The 18,871-nt window shown below is 35.0% G+C and overlaps 1 protein-coding gene across 2 annotated transcripts; it reads right to left on the reverse strand.

Moving 5' to 3' along the window:
• Positions 1-3,303: 3,303 nt before the first annotated feature.
• On the reverse strand, positions 3,304-17,738 carry EMB1691 (Methyltransferase MT-A70 family protein). Of its 2 annotated transcripts, XM_088221829.1 has the most exons (7): positions 17,195-17,737; positions 10,305-13,050; positions 9,872-9,955; positions 9,650-9,754; positions 9,428-9,536; positions 4,270-4,421; positions 3,304-3,842 (listed from the first exon to the last, which is right to left on the reverse strand). In XM_088221829.1, the coding sequence occupies exons 2-7, from the start codon at positions 13,002-13,004 to the stop codon at positions 3,402-3,404; spliced, it is 3,591 nt and encodes a 1,196-aa protein (XP_088077955.1). In that variant the 5' UTR covers positions 13,005-13,050; positions 17,195-17,737; the 3' UTR covers positions 3,304-3,401. The 2 variants fall into 2 exon arrangements, with proteins under 2 accessions (XP_088077955.1, XP_088077956.1); XM_088221830.1 differs by lacking the exon at positions 9,650-9,754 and having other exon boundaries at positions 17,195-17,738.
• Between the last annotated feature and the right edge of the window lie 1,133 nt (positions 17,739-18,871).

Here is an 18,871-nt window from a genome sequence, read left to right on the forward strand (position 1 = left end):
AATAATAAGTCAAATAGTTAATATAGAATATAAACATATATAGTAGGTTATAAAATAAGATAAAATCTTAGAATTTTTTAATAAAAATGGGGGCCTAGTAGAAGCTCAAGAACTCATCGAGTGAGGTAGATGCTCGTGTATATACTTGTTGGCATATACTATAACTCGAATCAACTCTAATATTTATATTCGATTAAAAATGTTCTCAAATCTTTATTGAATTATTTGTAAAGTTACTGTCGATAACAAAAAAAATATATATATATATATATAAGTAATAAAAAAACAAAGTATTTTGAAAGACTGCATTGAGAAAGAATTAACATATTCTACTAATACTTAATCTTCAATGAACTCAAACTCTCAATTTAATGCCAAATTATTTTATTTTTTTTAGCATTCTTTTAAATGTTTTATTTGGAACCCAAAAAAAAAAAACTAATTTTTTAAAAGATGATTTTGATTTAAAAAATGAAAAGAAAATACAATATGTTGGGTGCTCAATGATGTACCTTCCTCAAATTATTGAGTTAACAAATTTAATTTTCCCATAAAAGAAACAAATTTTTTTGAGAAGTGATGCATAAGTTGGCACTTCCAAGTATTTATTATACTATTGATGGTAGCTATCCACCGCTCCTCTCTCTCTCTCTCTCTATATATATATATATATATATATACATATATATCATTCGCGTATACATACAATACATGCATAGACATTTATTTATTTATATATATAAGAAAATATATACATATGATAGTAGAAATGTTTCAAGCACAACATTATCATTGAAATAAATATTCTTTTCATTTCTCTCTCTTGTCTTCAATATACAATCAAATATTATCATATATTTATATTTTCTTCATAAAATTATAACTATATGGAGCATAAAAGTTATCACAATTAATCAAAATCAAATTTAAGCAAAAAAAAAAAAAGATTGGGAAGAGAACAAACTAATATTTATTTTTACTAAAACACTTTTTTTTATGTTCATCATTAAGTTTGCTTTTGGTAGTTTGGTGTGCCTTAAATAAACTTAGGACTTAATTTATTACATTTAATTATTTTACTACCCATGTGTTGATGTCTTCAAATCACTTCATATTTGAAGTACAATATGATATTTATATATACATATATAATTTTTTTGGATTTTCTTTTGTTCTTGATTTTAATTGGTTCTTTGCTCTCATATTTTGTCGTTTGCTATGTTGGGTTGCTTCTGTTGTTTTTTGTCTTTAATTAGGAGACTATTTTTTAAAAAAGTTTATTATATATATATATATATATACAAATATATTCTAAAAGTAAATTTATTATTATCTTTTAAGAGATGGTGGAAGGATGTACCATTGCCAACTACCACTTAAGTTTAGAAAAACCCAATTTTGTTTTTAACAGTCACTTATTCAATGTGAATGAGAGACATTCGATCTATTTTTTTTCAAAAAAAAAAAAACAAGTGTTTAGCAATTGGTGCCATTGGGTCTATATGAAATGGTTGTGGTTTATAGGTATTAAAAATGAGAAATGGGGGTTGACCCTAGTGAATTCTTTTATTAACAAATACTTTATTTTATCATATATTTTACCCATCATCACATAATATTTTATTAAGATAAAATTAGTGAATATTTTAAATAATGATAGAAAATTATTGAGTTTTAAATTTATTATACGAATTTATATATGTGTAAATTATTGTGCATAAAAAATTATTAAACTAATTAGATTCGATTAAAAGTGATCTAATACAGTTAAGCGTATGTCGGGTGTCAATGTATTAAATTAAAATGTGAGATTTATTTTTATGTATAAAGATCACATTTCTAATTTCTGATCTTGTAATTCGTCAAATTAAAAATTAAAAAAAATAACAAGTAAGTTTGTTTATAAATTTATGGTTACAGTCTTCAAATTATATATAAAATTTTTTATTCTAACATTCCTTTACCAAAATGGAAATAATGATAGAACTTTAAAAAACTACATACTAATTTTGAATATATATCACTGGACGTGCAAATTTTTTCTACTATAGATTCATGTACGCTTTCGTTTCAGTTTTAAATTTCTTTAGTTTGATATAAGAATGCTGGTTTTATATCGATTCATTTTACATTTATTTTATTTCTCTACAAAAATCACTTAATCAGTAAAAATTACTCTCAAATTGTTATGTGTTTCAATAATTAAACTCCTATAAATATTATATTTAATTAAGAAAAAAATAATTTTTTATGTGTGCATCTCTTCTAATCCCTTAAGTTATTGTTTTGCTTTCTTTACTATCACTATTAACTTGATCGGTCTAAGGTTTAATGGGAGACAACTCTTGACATTTTTCTGACTTTATAATTTGGTGTACTTTACAATTGAGTATCTTGTAATTTCACACTACAATTTATTGCATTTTCTTTTGTTAATCTTCTTTTTTATATATCAAATTGGAACCCATAATTACACATTAGCTCTCTCTGTCTCTCTCTCTCTCTCCCTCTCTCTCTCTATATATATATATGTGTGTGTATGTATATGTGTTTATATAACCTTTTTCCTTTATATAAATGACTTTCCTTTAAATTATGAGACACGGAGATGATAGCAAAGAACAAAAGTTTACAAAAATATATCAAAAAGTAATTAATTATAAATTGTATATATATGTGTGTGTATATGTAAATTTGACAAGTTTGCCTAAGAATTGCATTGGATTAGGTAGGTGAAATAATAATAATAATAATAATAATAATAATAACCGGTTGAAGAAAATGGAAATTGAAAATATTAATTAATTAATTAATGAAGAAGAAAACAATTTAGTGGGTTTACTTTTAAAGACAATTTTAGAAGAACAAAGTCAACCATTAAGCGAGTTGTTAATTAAGTACGTATCACCCACTACGTACCGTACACATTACACATAAAATTATGTAATATTATTTAATTATATTATAAGGGTAAGAAAGTTTCAAAATATTTATACTAAATTTCAATTAAATATTCTTCTCTCAATCTTAATTACTTCAAATCTCATGAATATCACTTTCGTTGATAATTACAACCCTTTGTACATCATCTGTACATCACACCATGATTATTACAGCCCCTTTCACATGTGAGTTTGGCATAACCCATCTCTGGATTGCTTTACATCGTTCTTACCTTTTAATTCAATAAGGGTAAATATGAAAACTTGTTTTTAGTAAATTGACTGAATATCTATATATGACATGCCATTACCATGTAGAATCTCAATCTGCTCTTCTTTTCTTACTGAGTAATGAAGTGAATGAACTCGGCAACTGCTTCACCCTCTGCCTCTCATTTATGAATTCTAAAAGGAGGGAAATGTACAAGTTACAAAAGCACATTGGTGCTCAAAATTTTGTTACAACAAATTCATTGGGCGATGAGGTTCAAAATCTAAATATTCTCCGTTTATCGGTCCTCCGTACCCATACATATCAAAAACCTTATCTTCTGTAGCCATATTCAGGCCTTCAGGTCCTCTAAAGCCCTCCATTGGAGAAGCCCATGGAGCAGGAGTAGAGGGGTTGGAGCTGGATGCTTCTTGATTCATTCCTAGAACACCAGGGTTCTGTGGTGAATTCCCAGCATTCCTTCTGTTGGAGGAATTGGCACTTGTCAAAGAAATGGTTGCCGACTGCTGCTGCTGCAGTTGCTGTTGGTTCTTCATGGGTGATTTGGGACGAAGAGCCTCTATTTCAGGGGTTGTCACAACCAAGTGAGGTGCCTCCGGCGGTGGATTTCGCCCTCCTCCGCCTTGCCAAACCTTTCCATCCTTATCAGCAAAGTTTTTGACATAAGCCTGTATAACATCCAAATTTTTTATCATCCATGCCTATGTAAACAAAATCTGAGAAACAAGTAGAAAAAGAAAAGGGGTTCAGATGCTCTTTGTGCAAGTTTACGCAAAATCGGTTATTGAAGTAAGTAGAATATGATATGAGGGACATGCATTTTAACCATAATGGAAAGGAATCTAAAATCAATACTCAGCAGCACAATTTACTCTGAAGAAATTTCTTCTTCAAATCACAACTTGCCAATTCGATACAATATAGGCAAATCAAACTAAATATGTTCTGTCAAGTGAATTTGTTCAATGAGGGACAAGTTAATGTGCAGTAACGATTTCACACCATTCAAGTGAGTATAAGAAAAACATTCAGACACCAATCAGCACATTCATTTGATACCTGCAACAAATCTTATTTAGACAAGAAATACCATACCTCTGCATTAAAATTTGAAGACGATAGTCCTTTACCAACTGTCAACCAACCAGCCCGGATATTGTGGTCTTCACCAAAAAGCTCAAGCCTCCTGCGACCAAGTGCGAAGTGTTCGATTATCCTATACATATCTTCAGGCTTTTGAGTAGAACCTGCAGCTTGTAAGCATAAAAATTTGTTACAGGCCCATTACTCTCGCATTTAAAAAATCATGGAAAAGTACACCTAGAAGTGATCAAATTTGACGAAAAATATACCCATCGGACACATTCATATCACCTGCATACAAAAAGTGCAATGGAACAGATCTATTTATCCACCTCATCATTAAAAATTGGAGCAGATTTCTTCGAAGTGTCTAGGTTTAGGCTAGTATATCCTTGCCCCTATCTCCCCGATTATGTTTCTTGTGAAGTGGATAGAAGGAAAAGATGGACAACTTACCATTATTTCATTTGTTCTGATAAGAAATAATAATTAGCAAAGAAAATGGAGGGTGGTGAACTTCACTCATTTTTCTTTCAAACTTGAACTTTTTTTATTTCTCCAAATTGAAAGAAAATGAGAGGATAAAAAATGACGTTTTGCTTGAGGGATGTAAAGTGAGGATTAGTGAAATGGTAGGCAAAAGTTATTTTCACAGGAGGTGAAATAGATTTGAATTTTTTTAGGAATTTTTCGTGAATTTTACTTTGGAAAAAGGACCTGGGTTATCGGTGAGAAGTCTAGTTGGCAGGAAATACAAGTTTGGTTGGCCTTAGTTGTCAACATGGGAGATAAATCCTTGGCCTTAACAGAGCGGTTAGGAGACATGTTACGATGAATATATACTCCAGAAGGGTCTGAAGCTGATTCAGAGATTTAGTTGGTTGTTGAATGTGAATTTTGAAGGGTTTGAAGACCAAGCCGTTTTTCTGATTCAAGCCATAAAGGGCAATAGAGGCGATAAGAGGAGTATTAAGACATTGAAGTCATAGGGTAAGAATCAGGGAGGGGATAGGGTCAGGGAACTAAGAAAACTTCATAGTTCTCTCGACTATGAAAATGAGGGAGAGAAGGAGTGGGGCCAAAAGTAGGCTGACTAACTGAATCACTATGTAAGTAAGGTTGTCTCTTGGAATTTAGGGGGTTAGAAAAAGTTACCAAATGGGACATCCTTAAAGGTTACTTAATCAAATGGAAACTGGAAGCGGTTTGCTCTATGAATCCAAAATGGAGGTTTTTTCCAACATGATGACCTATTTGGAACTTGAGGGAGGTAGTTTGGAGGGATCTTCTGATTGTTGGGACATTTAAGGGTATTATAGTTATGTGGGAAGTGAGCAAAATGGAGGAGTTGACTGGTATAAAGGTGTTTCCTCAGTTGCATGCGTTTTATGGTGGAGGTTGTATGGGTGTTATTAGGTGTTTACTAGAGTCTATAACAAAAGGCATAGTAGGTAAATGGAGGCTTTATGGAAGTATCTTGTGGAGGTACAATACAGGTGGGACTTCCCTTGGATAATTGGGGGTGATTTCGGCATGGTCTTTAGTGCGCATGAATGCTCAGGGAAAAATCCCTCTCGGGCTTGCTTGGAAGAATTCAAGGACATATTAGACAAATTCAACCTCTTGGACCTCCCACCATTTGTTGGTAAATGGACCTGGGTCCAAGTCAAGAGAAATGCCAAGTTTTTCAAAGATCAACATTTTTTTATTGGTTTCGCTTGTTTTGAATCTCAGCCTCTAAAGCCGTTGCAAAAACTATCAATGCATGCCGTTTCAAACAATTTTCCTTTATGTTTGGTGGCCATTAGAATTATATCGGGAACTTTACCCATTCATATTTGAGAAAAAGTGGCTCAAGCTTACAGGATTTCACAATCAAGTCAAGGAGTGGTAGGCGAAAGCTAGAGTGGAGGCTTTGCCAATTACAAAATTACTTAATGTCTATTATGTCAAAAGTAGATTAAGTATTGGAACAAGACCGACTCTTGTGATGGAGAAGCTAAGAGGCATGACCTTTTGGGTGAACTGCAAGGACTTATTAGAGTTTCAATGAATTGTTGGAGTAGTCCTTGGTGGAGGATGATAAAAGCTGAATCTTGATGGAGGATGATAAAAGCTGAATTCAGGACAGAGATGAGGGGGTGGAGGTCTATGCAAGTAAGACTCCCATCTAATTAATGTCTTTGGAAGAAAATCAATTCAAGTTGGCGGTCTATGCGTGCCTTAGATGGAGGTTGGGTTCGGACAAAGCATGAGGTTTTTGCTTGAATGATTCAAGTGGAGGGGGGGATTCTCCAGCAGTGTTTTCCCAAGGTGTTCTCCTAAGCAAGATAACTGGGGCCAATGTGGCAAATACTCTCTTATGCCTCCAGCTTTGATGTTTGGGTAGTGGACCTAGTCAAAAACATCAACTATTGGGAGGTGAATGCATCTGTTTATCTCCTTCACTTCCTATCCCATTGACGTGATCCAATATGAGAGTATTGATACGGAAGATAGGCTCCAATATAGTTTTTTCGGTGAAATCTTTCTACATCCAACTGGCCAACAACTTTATTGATAGTGGGAACTTATCATGGAAGCAAATTTGGAAGCTTAATACCGCTACCAGAGTTATATTCTTTGCTTGGGAAGTGATAAGAGGAAGGATTCTTACTCTAGAAAACCCTAAGAAAAGGGGGAAATCCTACTGACTTGGTGTTATTTCAGCAAGACAACGGCTAAAATATTTGACAACCTTTTCATGATGCCCTCTCTCTTTTTGGCTTTGGTGCACTGCTTATGGGCGTTTGGGGGTCAGCTAGGTGATGACAGGATCTGTGGTAGATAAAACTTGAGCTTGGAGAGATATATGAGGTAGTAAGTGCAATAAGAAGCTTTAATTGTCTGTTGGCAAACTTTTGGGTTATCTAAAAAAAGAGAGAATTAGAAGTGCATTCCACGATATAAAATCCAGACCCTTTGTTTTCTCATGGATCATCCTACCTTCGCTAAGGATTTAAGGGATCTTAGTGACATTTTAATAGATTTGCAAAGCTATTTATATCTGACTTGCAGCCTCTTGGTGCTGATGCAGGCAAATTAGGATTAATTTTCTGAGTTAAGAATTTTGGGATAAAAACTTAAACATCACACATAGGATCTTATACATCATATCTGAGAAGTCTTAAACATCATATTTAAGGATTTGATTACATCAACAACTAGAATTTTGAGAAACTCCAACAGTATTCTATTGAATAACTGCAAGAACATTATAAAGGTATTTCTAAACTGCCAAGCAAGTCTTTCTTGAATAGGAATAGACAATGAAATACCAAGACTAGTAAGATTAGAAATACTACTGATAACATAGGAAAACTGATAATAAGATTAAAAATAATATTACTAATACAAAATGAAAAACTAAATAGAAATAAGAATAAAATCCTAAAATTAGTAAAACTATAATAATATAGACTTCTAAAAATATAGTAGTTTTCTATTTAATAAAATCATATTTTTAATGTATTTCAGAAATTTAAACTAATCTATTCTGCATCAGTACCTTGTTAATATATATTTCTTTTACTTGTTAAAAAAAGAAAGACTTCTTGTATATCATACATAAGAATTTGTAAGCATTATTTATCGATTTGATTACATCACACAACTAGAAAATCAAAAACATTCTCACATAAGTCCTTATTGAATAACTGAACTGTCTAAGAAGATGAGATTGTGAAGATATTTGTTGTCCTTCATAAATAACATTTCCCAAATAGGACCAAATTAAGAAACATTGATTCTAATAAGAATAAGAAAACAAATTACTAAATCGAATAAAATCCTGAAGTTCATAATATTATAATAGTAGACTTCCAAAATTGTAGAATAGTTATACATTTAAAAGAATAAAATCCTAAAGTTCATAATGTTATAATTTTTTTTTTAAATACATAATGCTTTTTTTAAATAAAAGTGTAAGATTGTATTGATTAATGGTGTCAAGGGGCACCGTCCGTATACAAAAGATTAAAATACATAATGTTATAATTTATGTTTAGAAGTATTATAATAAACGGTAAGTTCGTTTTGTACTTAATAGATTATAATTTATAACACATTTGGCTAATCTAAATCTAATCCATTTTGCATCATTCTCACTTGGTTGGAGAAAACTCGTGATCAAGTTTTGAAGTAGCAAAGTATCAAGTAGAAAGATCTCACAGCTTTCCAAAAAAGATTTAATGAACTTTAAGATTGATTGTTCTTGTTAAAAACAAAGATAATACAACACTCAAATGTTTATTGGTATAAAGTCCTTGTGATGAAATAAAATCACCATGACCAATTTGTGTGTCAAGTTTTCCTAGCAGGGAACTTCCTTGGAGTTGTCCTCTAAGGAAAGATCTTGAGCAATCTCAAAAATCTTACTATCACAAGCTACTATTGGTGATTTTTCTTCTCGCTCCAGTAGATCCTAGAATTGAACTGTATTAGTTCCATCTTTCCATCTCTCCATCAATTTCATTTACTGTTGACTCCCAGGGATGTCAATATTTATGCATCTCCGTTGTAATAATTATAGGTTTCAAAACCACGTTTTTTATGTCAAGCATAACACGGTAAGTATTGGTAATCTCATCATGCTGAACACATCAATAATAGATCTAAGACTGACAGAGAAGAATAAGCATAAACATCCCAGGAACTACGTCACAAGGATTGAATCACTGCAGGCAGCATAATTAATAGAAGAAACAGTGAGTTATTATTATCCCCCCAAGCTATTCTGTATTGCATGCAATATGTTTGCACTGGAGTCTAGATATCACCACGCGCAATTGGTGAAAGGCATTGCAAGACCATGTTAAAGATGAGGAAATTTTTATATGAATGAATCATCATGCCATTTGGCCACCGTATTACACTGCTAATGAACAATGATTTTAGGCTGACCATCAAAGTTTACCAATATGACATAGCAAATATAATCTAACGTTCATCCATTCACATTTCAACAACTTTGCTCAAAAAAAGGAGAACAGATGTATCATTGAAGAAAATTTTATGCATGTAATGAAATCTGAAAATGATAAGAAAAGCTGCATGCAAGTGGCAACTATATCCAAAATTTTACAGATTGATGAAAACCTGAGCCACCATTCACAAGATGATGAACACTAACCGTATGGAGGTTCCTCGGCAATAATTACATCAGTGTCAATATTGGCATGGATTATATGACCATCTGTGCTGCGCCGAACAGTTCCTTTTATACCCATTAAGCAGTGTTCCTTCACCATAATGACAAGTAAACAAAGAGTTTAGCAAACAGCAAATTGTTTAGAAGGACAAGTCGAAAGGCAAGATTGAAGTAAAAGACGTCCATGGTCGCAATTTTCAAGACCTTTGAATGCTGAAACAAGGTATGAGAATCATGTCTCAAGCCCGGTGTTGCATTACTTTTGTTAGTCTTAACCCAGCAAATATCCTCACACCTTCTAAAACCCCACTGCAGCACATAAAAGCTCGATAAATTATAGAATGTGGAAAAGCCTACAAGAAGCTAGAGACTACAAATGCAAGCCCAACTCAACTTCCGAACTTTTGTAGGCTGTTAAATATATACCTTCTTCAAACACTGACGACCTTGTTCAAGGCCCACACCATCACCAACCCACAAGAAGATAAAAGAAGGAGTATCTGCTATGGCCTGAGAACATAGATAAAAGAAGCAGATAAATCTTGAGTTTATAAAGAGTAAAGAATAGCATCTAACAAGAACCATAAATATGGAAGCACTATTATCCATGTTCTTTTTTGTTAGTATCAAAACCTAGATACAAATATAATAATTACATATATCATGTCATCTTAAACTGAACCTGAAATATCAAGTGACTCATAAGTTAGTGCTCAGAAATGGAAACATACACAAACAAAATAGAGAATAATTGATTAGCAATCAGGATAATTAGTACTTATGAACAAGGTAGTGCAAACAGAATGATAGTTTTTAACTTAAAAAGCTAATAAAGTAAAAGAGTTGGAAGATATATTACCTCAATCTTCAGATTGAGTATTTCTTCAAATGTCCAGTATTCCATGTGGTCAACAACACCAGGTGCTCGATGAACATATTCCTCCCAAGGGGGGTCAACGAGAATAACATCAAACTTGGTTCCAAATAAATCAGAGGACAACTCAACTTCTTGCAGGTCACACTTTAAATACAAGGGAGGAGAAGCAGATTTAGATACAATCTCATCTTTTTTCTGAATAAGCTCCCTCAGCTTGGGATAATCCTCTACATTGGTGAGCTCCAATTCCCTGATGAAATTTTGCGGCCGCATACCAGTGTCCACAAAATTCTGAGAGTAATCATTCTGCTCTCCTCTGGAAGGTGCTTTACCAGGAGGTCCACCTGTCCTAGGAGGAACCCACCCCACTGAACTCTTATCAGATTGTGTTCCACGTCCAATTGGTCCAGAAGTGTTAAAACCAGGCCCAGATATGCTGGAAGGTCCCCCTCGTCCAGGGCCTGATTGATTGAAGAACATTCCAGGGTTTGGTGGAGTTCCTATATTAGGAGGAAATCTTGGACCAGATGGTCCGGGAGGAACAGGAGAGAGACCAGGCGGAACACCCAGCATTTTTACATCCATCCCACGTGCTCCAGGCCAAACAACGGGTGGCGAAAATTGTGGAAGGAAAACACCAGGGGGAATTGGCGGACCAGGAGCAGGTGACATACTAGGTGTAAGTGGTTGCATTGGTCCAGGTGGCGGCATTCCCAGAGGTCCAAAAGGTGATCCTATTATAGGCATTGGGAGGCCAACTGATTGATTGTCTCTTGCAGCAGGTCTGCCCTTTCCTCCTCTCCCTACCCTACTTCCCTTCACTCCTTGTGGAGGAGCTCTTCCAAATGGCCCTGACTCTTGGTTTCCATAAGGAGGTTGAGAGCCGCCACTAGAACTTTGGCCACTGGAATTGCGAGCAGGTGTAGTGCCTCTCTGCACCCTTCCTTTCCCTCCCTGGTAATCAATGTCATCCCTCCATGAATTTGGATCTCGCATAGAGTTACCATCATCCATGTATTTGTCTCTTGACTCCTCGCCGGAAACCCCATATCCATACATATCAGTCCTCCTCGCCCTGTCTTCTCGGGTATACGCCCACTCTTCCTCGTTAATGGTGGATTTTACATCAGATTGCTGTCCACTTTCAGTTCTCCTGGCAAAATTGGATCCAGAATCTGCTCTTCCATAGTCAAGTGGTTTGGTTTGGATTTCTATCACATCATAATTCTCATTTGAAATCCCAAAATTTGATGATGTTTTGACTGCTTCACCCCTATTTCCCTCTTTTCTATTACCCGACCGACCATGAGGCCTTTCATTTTCATTCCGTTCACGGCCATGTCTTGAAAACTCCCATTCTCTACCACGATCATAAAGGATATCCCCATTTTTTGAATCTTTATCGTTACAGCTAGGCTGCCGCCTCTTCCAGTTCTCTTTTGATCCTTCTCGATCCCTATTCCTGTCACTCCAACTATCATCCCTGCCTTTTGATCTATCATCTTTGCGACTATCTTTTTCTAGTTCCTTCCTTTTGAGGTCACTGCTCCTTTCATAATCCAACTCTGTATGCTCTGATTCTTGATGACGCCTCCCACTTCTCTCAGGGGTTCTAGACTTGTTAGAGTGCCCCATATCTCTTGCACTTCTATCTCTTATCCGTGTATTTCCATCTTCATCTGTGTTGAAAGACCTTTCCCGATTTTCAGAAACATCCCGACCAGTGGGAGTTCTCTGCTGTTTCTGCTTCTCACTTTTGTCCCTAGCTGATTTGTCTTCATGATTAGTAGGGCTACCTCGATCTTCTTCTTGAAGTTCTGCCCAGCCCTTGCTCTTACTTTTCTCAGCCTGGTCTCTTCTCTCCTCCCTGTTGTTGGATTTGACACCCTTCTCGCTGCTTGAATCTAAGCCCCTGCCTTTACTCTCACTCTGCTCATTTCGCACAGATGCATTTCTTTCTCTTGCACTCTCATGCCTAGAATCAGAAGCTTTTGCACTTCTCAGATCAGACCTATCATCCTGGTTTTCTTCACCTTTTCTACCCACATCTGACTCATCCCATCTTCTCTTTGAGTTTCTCCCTAACTCGGAGGAACCATGACCTTTCTCTCGGCCGCTTTCCCTCCTCTCTAAATGTTTGGAATCTCTATTGATGGATTTTTCAGGCTCCCCGTCACGGGATCTTTCTTCCTTATTCTTACTTTCGCTGCGAGTACTCTCATGTTCTGAGACTTTGGAGCTGATTCTCCTCCTTTCAATCTCATCACTCCGACCATGTCCTCTACTCCCCGATTTATCCCCGCCATCTTGCCGGTTTTCTGGCTCTCCATCCTGATACCAACTGCTCAACTTTTCCAATGAACTTTCCTCTTGCTTCTTCTTCATTTGCTTAGATCGCGGATCTTTTCTTGTGTCATAATCATCTTCATCACTATCAGCTCTGCTAGAGCCGCCTGACCTCTTACGACCCTCACCTCTATCACCATAACTTCTCCTTCTTCCATTGCCATCCAACCCCTCAACTTCTTCTCCATTATTGGGTTTTCTAGGCCTGCTTGACTTGTGCTTTCTCTTATCACTGCTCTCCCATTCTTCATCATCCCCACCACAATCACTCTTTACATCTGAATTATCCTCTACATCACGCTTCATGTAATTCCGAATATGTTCTGGTGAATCCATTGTTAAGTCGTCAAAGAATCAAATTCTCTATAATTGATAAAGAAACCTGAAACCAAATGGAGAATAATAAGCACAACACTCAAACTAAGAATAACTACATGCTTTGTATAAGAAACTATCGACCAAAGAGCCCAAACACTGTATTTACATACTTCCGAGAACTCTACTACCTTAGAAGTTTTAAACAACAATTTTTTTAAAGAAATTTTCACAAAACATGGTACATTTTGCTGAGGAATGAATACAATAAACACTAGTATGACAAAGTTCTTTCTCTTTTCATTTTCCTCTTCTCTTTTTACTTTCTTGAAATTACACACTATAGAAAAGAGTTCAACATCTCTCAAAATCTCCAAAATATTTTCGGTAAAAAGAAAAATATATAATTTATAAAACAAAATATACTTTGTAAAGAACAAGGGTTTCTTATACAAAGCAAACCAAAGTTTGAAATTGAAGCCTTACTGATACCATCATAGTACTTTTAATGCTTGCTTAAATTATACACAACAAAGTAAAATTGTATTATTTTTCATGCAACAAGAATATCATTGCAAACCAGGCCAAAAGCAATATGAACTTCAGATGCATGTTTTGAGATAGAAAAGGAAACAAAATTAGAAAGCACTAAGAGGGTACCATCCATTTATGAAAGATCTACAAAAGTTTAGAAATCAAAAAGTCCATATACACGCCACTCAAGGATGGGGTGCCCTGTCAACAAAATCCTCAGGACTGGAATCAATAGGCTCTAACTAGTATCCTCAAAAGTTCACTATTTTTTTTTCCATGAAACTAAAAAACAGATATAAGGATGAAATTAAAAACCTTATTTTTCCTATATTTAGAAACTTTAATAACCAAGCAAAATCAAATTCCTTGCTCAATCCCACATACTAACCGCCTCTTAGCACAAAAGGAGGAGATGATTGGGAGATTTGTGCTCCTAACAAACACAGAGGGCCACCATTAACTCTAATGCCACCTCTCTTCCTCAAGTTGTAAATGATAATATTCTTCCCAAAGCTGCTTCCCAAAAGAAGCAATTGGTTGGAAACTTCAACTTTTCCATACTTGCTTCTAGAGGAATCTAAATGTAGCAACATTCTGGGAGCACAAGTTGTTATCCAAGAACTTCATAGAGGAATTCGCACCTTTAGCAAGGGGCCCAAAACGACAATCATCCAAAGAGGTTTCAACCTAACATGTAGTATAAATATCATGAGCTCCAAAAGCTCAACTACCTCAAAATTGTTGAGATTTCTAGAGAAGTTGAGGTTCTAGGTAGGTTGGCCATTGGCCATAAAAGCCATAGTCATAAATTGATGCTTCCTTTTCTCTTACCAAAGAAAAAATGCAAGGGAAGCAAATCCTTAATGGAGAATCTCCACACCATAATCATCCTGAAACCCAACTGACCATCAACTATCCACCTTAGAATGCATTAAGTCCAGGATAGTATATGACTCTCCATTGATCCATCCCATAAGTTGGTGCCACAGAGCCGTCTATCCTTTCTAGTTCTCCAACCCCTGCCTTCAATACCAAACTTGGCTATGATCACTTCTCCCCACGTTCTGCAACCACTTGGCTAATAAGGACTTGCTCATCTCCAACAAAAAACCCAATGGCAATCCACCTTCTCAAAATGGCCCTTTCATACCATTCCAAGACAGCAAAATGGGAATGCCAATTGTTATTCTAGTCACCCTAAGGAAAACAAGATGGCAAGGATTCCATATGCTTTCCACCTTAAAAGGCATAGGAGAAAACATAGAAAATATATAGGCAAATTAGACAAATTACTCTTAATCACATTGAGTCTTCCTCCTCTTGATAAATACTTATTTTTCCATCTTCAGCAACACAAATTCTAACATGCCATAACCATTAGGTCTATCACCAACAGGAAAGCCCAATACCTTAAAAGAAAGTTCACATCCCAGAACCATTACATAATCCTTGCAAGCAACTCCTTCCACAAAAGCCACCAGTTTAGACATATCCAAATTGTTTATGAAACCAAAAACAGCTTCAAAGCGCACAAGGAGACATCTAAGCTTCATAGTTTGCCACCTATCAAGCTGACAAAAGAAAAGGGAGTCATCCAAAAAGTAAATGAATCACTCCCTTATTTCGTCCTTTCCCCACCTTCAAGCCCTAAATTGAATCAGATCCTCTAGCCTTCACTAATGTTTGTTAAATGCTTCCATCACTAAAATGGAAAGTGGGTGACAATAGGTGCCCTTGACTAAAGCACTAAAAGGATGTAACACGCATACGAAAGCTTTACACATCTGTCAACATATCAATCAAGTCCCATAATTCTCACAAGTGTAAGAAGGATAACTTTTTTATCAAAAAACAAAGGTTCTCGATCAAGAATCTTTAGTCTCATCAAAGGATCATTCAATACCCTTCAAGGCTCTTCTATGTCTTTATTTCCATAAAATTTATAAAGTGACCAGTGGGATAGTAGCTGAACTCCTGTTATATCTCTAATATCCATGAATGCCTCTCCACACCCATATCTCCTCTTTGAACGAACCTGTCATAACCCAGTTCACCCCCATAAAATTATAAGCCAACACCCAAAGTCTGTAGGAAAGAGACCACGAAAGCAAGAGGTGGTTGACCAACTTTATAGCTCTCTTACAAAGGAGACACCCAATCCCTCTTAGTCTAGTTGTCTATATGAAGGATGCAACCTCTCACTACTTCCCATGCAAAGGAGGCAACCGTGAGAGATGCTTTGACTTTTCCTAATCAATTTCCATGGAAGCTCTAATAAGATCTTTCTGTTTGTGACCAAATGGGAGTAGAAGATTGACCAAAAAGGTCTCTTTCAAGCTAAGTTTCCACACTGGTTCATTAGCAGCTTCACAAAGGCTCCCTCATTGAGATAGACACTGGACTAAACTGGCTTCCTCATTTACCTCCCAAGTATTGAGGTTCCTAGCCAATTCCACCAACCAGCCTCCATTAACACTTGGAAATGAACTTGCACATTAACTCATGCAACTCTACTGCACATGATATATCTAAAGAGAAAAAGAGATGTTCATTGCAGATCTCCAAAAAAATTAAAGGACCATGAAAGTAGTCAAATTCTTAAAAAGAACTGAAAACCTCTCCCGAAAAAAAATGTCTGCATCCATTTATAAAACTAGTAACCATGTTAATTGATCATTTAGGGCCAAAAAATATCCCTGTGATATTGTATCCTAAAAACCACAAACAAAAAATCATGCAAACAGGTTTCATGGGATATAAAAAGAGAATAACATTCATATGGAAATACACTCCTAAAATAGAAATGCATATATTCAAGAGAAACAAAGCTTTCAAAATCCAAATTTCATGCACGGCCACCATGGCACGACAATATTGGCACTGCATTGTAGTCCATACCCATCTTCTATCGTTTGACTCATCAATCCCAAGATAGTGAAGGAGGATGGAGGATTCATGTCTTGTCTCTCCATTCATTTCAAAAAGTTTGCTTACTCACATTAAGATGTAAACACAAAAAGGACAGTTAGCTAAAAAGCCAACTGAAAACTTCCCCTTTTCTCTTCAAAAATGTTTAAGAAACCAACTTGAATCATCATCCAGTAATGCATACTAGGCATACTTGATCATCCAAACACACACATCCAAAGAGAAAAAAGGGAAAAAAAAGTGACAAGTGTACATGGAAACAGACTATAGGCCAATAAATCCGAACATAATACCGTAAACACATTTGGGCATCCTAGTTTCCTTTTTGGATCTGTTCGTTTCTGTTACTAGCATCATTGTATATCGAGACATAGGAGGTGTTGTGTGCTAGTGTACTCATCAACTCCAGCTTTCACTGAACAATCAACAATATGGAACACAAGCTGTTCTCTAAGCATATTACAGCATTTAAATAGCCTAATTTCTACACCTGAATAGTGCTCATGTGCTATTTTGAGCACATTTGAACTAATAGAGGAACTTCCAGCGGTCAATTTGCAGGAAAATAAGATAGTAGTCATAAAAGGAATTAGGTTAAAGGCAGAATGACAAGACCATTTTGACATTACTATTTCATTCATCATTGAAAGGGCAAATTTGCATACCAAAAGGATCATCACAGTGAGCATTCCTGTCATTCCATTTTAGAGGACAAAAATTACAAAATTTAGTAAAGGAATTTCACTCACCGGAGTCCAATCTCACATCAATAATCCTCAGCCCTTGGCCTCTTCTGCTCTCTCAGGCTGAACTGCAGAATTTCTGTCTCCTCCCGCTGTTTTGTTTGCCCTGTCTCGATCTTTCTTCCTCTCCTCTCGTCTAAGTTCTCTCTCTTTAAATTTCTTTCTCTTCTGGTTTCTATAATCAGAAACAAAGCTACTCCCTTTTTCACTTTTCTTCTCAGTCAAACACCACCTTCCAGTCTACCGATTCTGCCCCGAGCCCATGCTTTTCTAATTTCAGCTTCTTCTCTTTTTTTTTCTTCTGCTAGAACTTTCCCATTTTTCCTTGCTGCGGCATCTTCTTTATTCTTGCCAGGTACCTCGTTTGGTCTCTGTCTCTGCTTCGAGTCAAACCACCTCAGTTTCCATCCCTCGTTGCTCCTCTTTTATCCCTCTTCCCTATCCTGCTCACGCCTTCTCTGCCTCAGCCTTCACCCTCTTCTCCTTTCTCGTTCCAACGAGAAAACCCTACGCTCCCTTTGTCTTCTCTGTCGTCAAAGGATTGCAGAAAACGGAAAACGAAAAGTTCCATACGCCGTCGTTTGGATATCTGGTGGATACTGGGCTTTGACTTTCTTCTGGGTTTTTCTTATTTAGGTCTGGGCTCTCTTTAGTAGCTGGGCTGGACATATGTAAAGGAGCTGGCTGTGGTTTCCCCTTCTCCTCTCCGTATCTTCTTTTCCTTTTTCCTTTCATATTTTTTTTCTTCTTTTTTGGAACCAAAAATAATACTAATATCCATAATAATATAAATTGTTAGTAATTAAACTTTTCTGTTTAATGCTTCACCTTTTTACTCTATAATTAACCTTTATATAAATTATGATATTAGTTCTCAAATTTTAATATTTGTTATAATTTAATTTTTATTTTTTTGTTATAATTTAATCCATAATATTTTTTTATTTATTTCATATGCTTACTTTTCTTTTATTTTTTAACATAAAAAATTAAAATAATCACATGATATTTGAATGCTTAAAAATAGTTCAATATTAATATTAACTATTTAATTAAATATATTTAATAAAATTTATTAAATATATATTTTATTGTTATTAATATGTTAATATAATTAATTAATAAAATTATTAATTAAAGTGTCAAAACTTAATTTAACGATTATAAAAAAAAAACTACACATCTAAAATAAATAATAAACATATGCTATTAAATTATAACGAAAAAAATATTAATAATCAATTTATAATAAGTACTAAATTTTAGAATTGAACTTAGTAACTGACTTTATATAAGAAAAATTATATTATGATAATATCTTAATTACTTTGTAAAAATATCATAAATATGTCATTAGATGAACTTTATTCTTATTGCAACTCTTCAAAATATGTTGAATATCCTATTCAATGAAATTCTTGCAAAAATACTCAATATTTCAGGCCATAAGGGCATCAAAAGCACTAACACAAAGTTTGCTATAATATATTTCATGTATTTTTTTTAACCATTATTATTCTCTAAATTAATTTATCAATTATAATTTTGCTATAATAGTACTTTTAACTATCTCCATTAGCCATTATTTTTCCAATCTTGTTCTATAATTTACAGTAATTTTGACATTAGTGTTTCTCGATTATCATATATACAAATAGTTTTACATTTGTTAACTATCTCATA

Source organism: Carica papaya, chromosome 6, assembly GCF_054855325.1.
Source record: "Carica papaya isolate Zhongbai chromosome 6, ASM5485532v1, whole genome shotgun sequence".
NCBI classification, from domain to species: domain Eukaryota; kingdom Viridiplantae; phylum Streptophyta; class Magnoliopsida; order Brassicales; family Caricaceae; genus Carica; species Carica papaya.